The 1,857-nt window shown below is 43.2% G+C and overlaps 1 protein-coding gene across 1 annotated transcript; it reads right to left on the bottom strand.

The window, feature by feature from the left end:
• Nucleotides 1-236: 236 nt before the first annotated feature.
• On the bottom strand, nucleotides 237-1,549 carry LOC116004401 (transmembrane protein 45B-like). The gene has a single exon (XM_031244438.1). The coding sequence runs from the start codon at nucleotides 1,471-1,473 to the stop codon at nucleotides 568-570; it is 906 nt and encodes a 301-aa protein (XP_031100298.1). The 5' UTR covers nucleotides 1,474-1,549; the 3' UTR covers nucleotides 237-567.
• Nucleotides 1,550-1,857: the final 308 nt, after the last annotated feature.

Raw genomic sequence — 1,857 nt, 5'->3', positions numbered from 1 at the left:
TTAACGGCGTTAATTAACAAATTTTTTTTTTTTTAAAAAAAAGCCATAAACGACGTCGTTTTTGACCCAGGTGCACCTTGCAATGTGCACCTGGGTCCACGGCATAATTTGCGGGATTAGACGGGCCAGGCCAAAAAAGTCGGCTCTTTGGCGGGTTGGCAATAGGCCCTCTTGGGATTTCTCCTCCCTCTAATCCAAAAACAATATCTTTTCCTGGACCAAGCAGCAAATAAAAATATTACGGAGTATGTTTTTTTTTTATTGAATACCTTAAAAATTTGAACTTACATATAACATCAGAATATACAAGCACAACTACGTACTCTAATACTAAGCCATATAGGGTATACAATGACTTAAAAGAAAGAGTCCTATTACGACGACTAATGGTACATACGGTTTTCATATTTTCAAATCATCACACTCAATGGCTTATGCGGGCATACTAATAAATTCACATTTCAGGAGAATTTATGTTGAAGCCTTTTACTTTATAAACCACACTAATTCCAAACCACAACAATACTAACAGTACAGTTTCCACTCGATCGATCTTTTAGTAATTTCTTAATAGTCCGAATTTTTTGGGTATTGTTTCTCGTAAAGGTTTATTTGAGCTTCAACGTTACGCTGAATCAGCTCCTTCTCATCCTCACATTCCTTGGACAAACGCTCGTAGTCCTCCTCAACCTTTCGGACGCACACCAAGTAGATTGAGAGCACTAAAATGGCGACGGCGTTTACGTACCAGCTGAACTGAATGTTCGCCAGAGACTTGGCACGCTCCAAAGACTCCGCGGTGTGGCACCGCACGATTTGGTGGCCATCCTCGTCGTTAATGAAGCATCCCTTGGGGATCAACCCGGGCGTCCAAAGCAAAACCCCCATAGCAACCATCCACCCGCCTTGTAGCATAATGCCGAAAGACCTAGCGAGGCTAGTCAAGAAGCTGTTGGGAAAAGGAATGCCCAAAACGGTGGAACAAAAGGATATGAGAATGGCCAATTGGAGGAGCCAATGGTACTGCCCTTCGACCCCGATGTGGTCCGTGGAGTGGAGGTGGAAAAGGAGGAGCTCCTGGGCGAGAGCGAGCGAGCCAATGAGCTGCGTTAGCCCGTGCTTGGCCGGGGGCGACGCCCGGTCCAAAACCAAACTCGAAACCGCGTATAAGAGGATGGTGGCGGAGATGCCCGCGTGCTCCAAGTTCCGGAGATGGTTGGAGGGTATGGTGCCGTCGGGGTCGAATGGGGTGTGCCTTGAGGGTCCCACAACCAATTCCATGGAAATGGAGGCTAAGGAGCCGGCCATGATCACGTAGAGCTCCAAGTACTTGAATCTTGGAGATGGGAACCATGGGAGAGAGAAGTAGGTTTTTGGGTGAGAAGCGTGGAGTTTGACTTGGTTTAGTAGGTGCCATAAGCCTATCAAGAAGAAACCTAAGCCAGGTAGCACATGCCCCATCAAATTACCCATTTTCTTTCTTTATTTATTTTTATATACTTCAAGGTGGCAAAGGAAGATATGTATGTAGGGAGAGGGGAAAATGAAGAAGGAATGGGGAGATGGAAAGGAAGTAGCTTAGCTTATATAAGAAATTAAGCCAAGCTGGATAGGTAGTTTGCTTAAAGTTGCCAATGCAAGAAAGGGCAATGTGTTGATGAGTAATATAGATTAGTACAACTGTACAACTAATATAATAAAGATTCCTCGTTTCAAAACAAATATAATAAATAAAGATTCCTAGCTTATAGTATATATATATATATAATATTAGAAAATAATCCCAACAAAGAACCAAAAAGAAGGAAATCTCTACCTTAAAATCGATTCACTATCTCATGTTAGTGTTAGGAGCGT

The sequence above is a fragment of the Ipomoea triloba genome, chromosome 14 (genome assembly GCF_003576645.1).
Source record: "Ipomoea triloba cultivar NCNSP0323 chromosome 14, ASM357664v1".
Lineage (NCBI taxonomy): Eukaryota > Viridiplantae > Streptophyta > Magnoliopsida > Solanales > Convolvulaceae > Ipomoea > Ipomoea triloba.
This window is presented reverse-complemented; position numbering and strand designations above follow the sequence as displayed.

Coding starts and splice junctions, on each gene's coding strand:
- LOC116004401 (XM_031244438.1), bottom strand. CDS start 1,473: ATGGGTAATTTGATGGGGCATGTGCTACCTGGCTTAGGTTTCTTCTTG.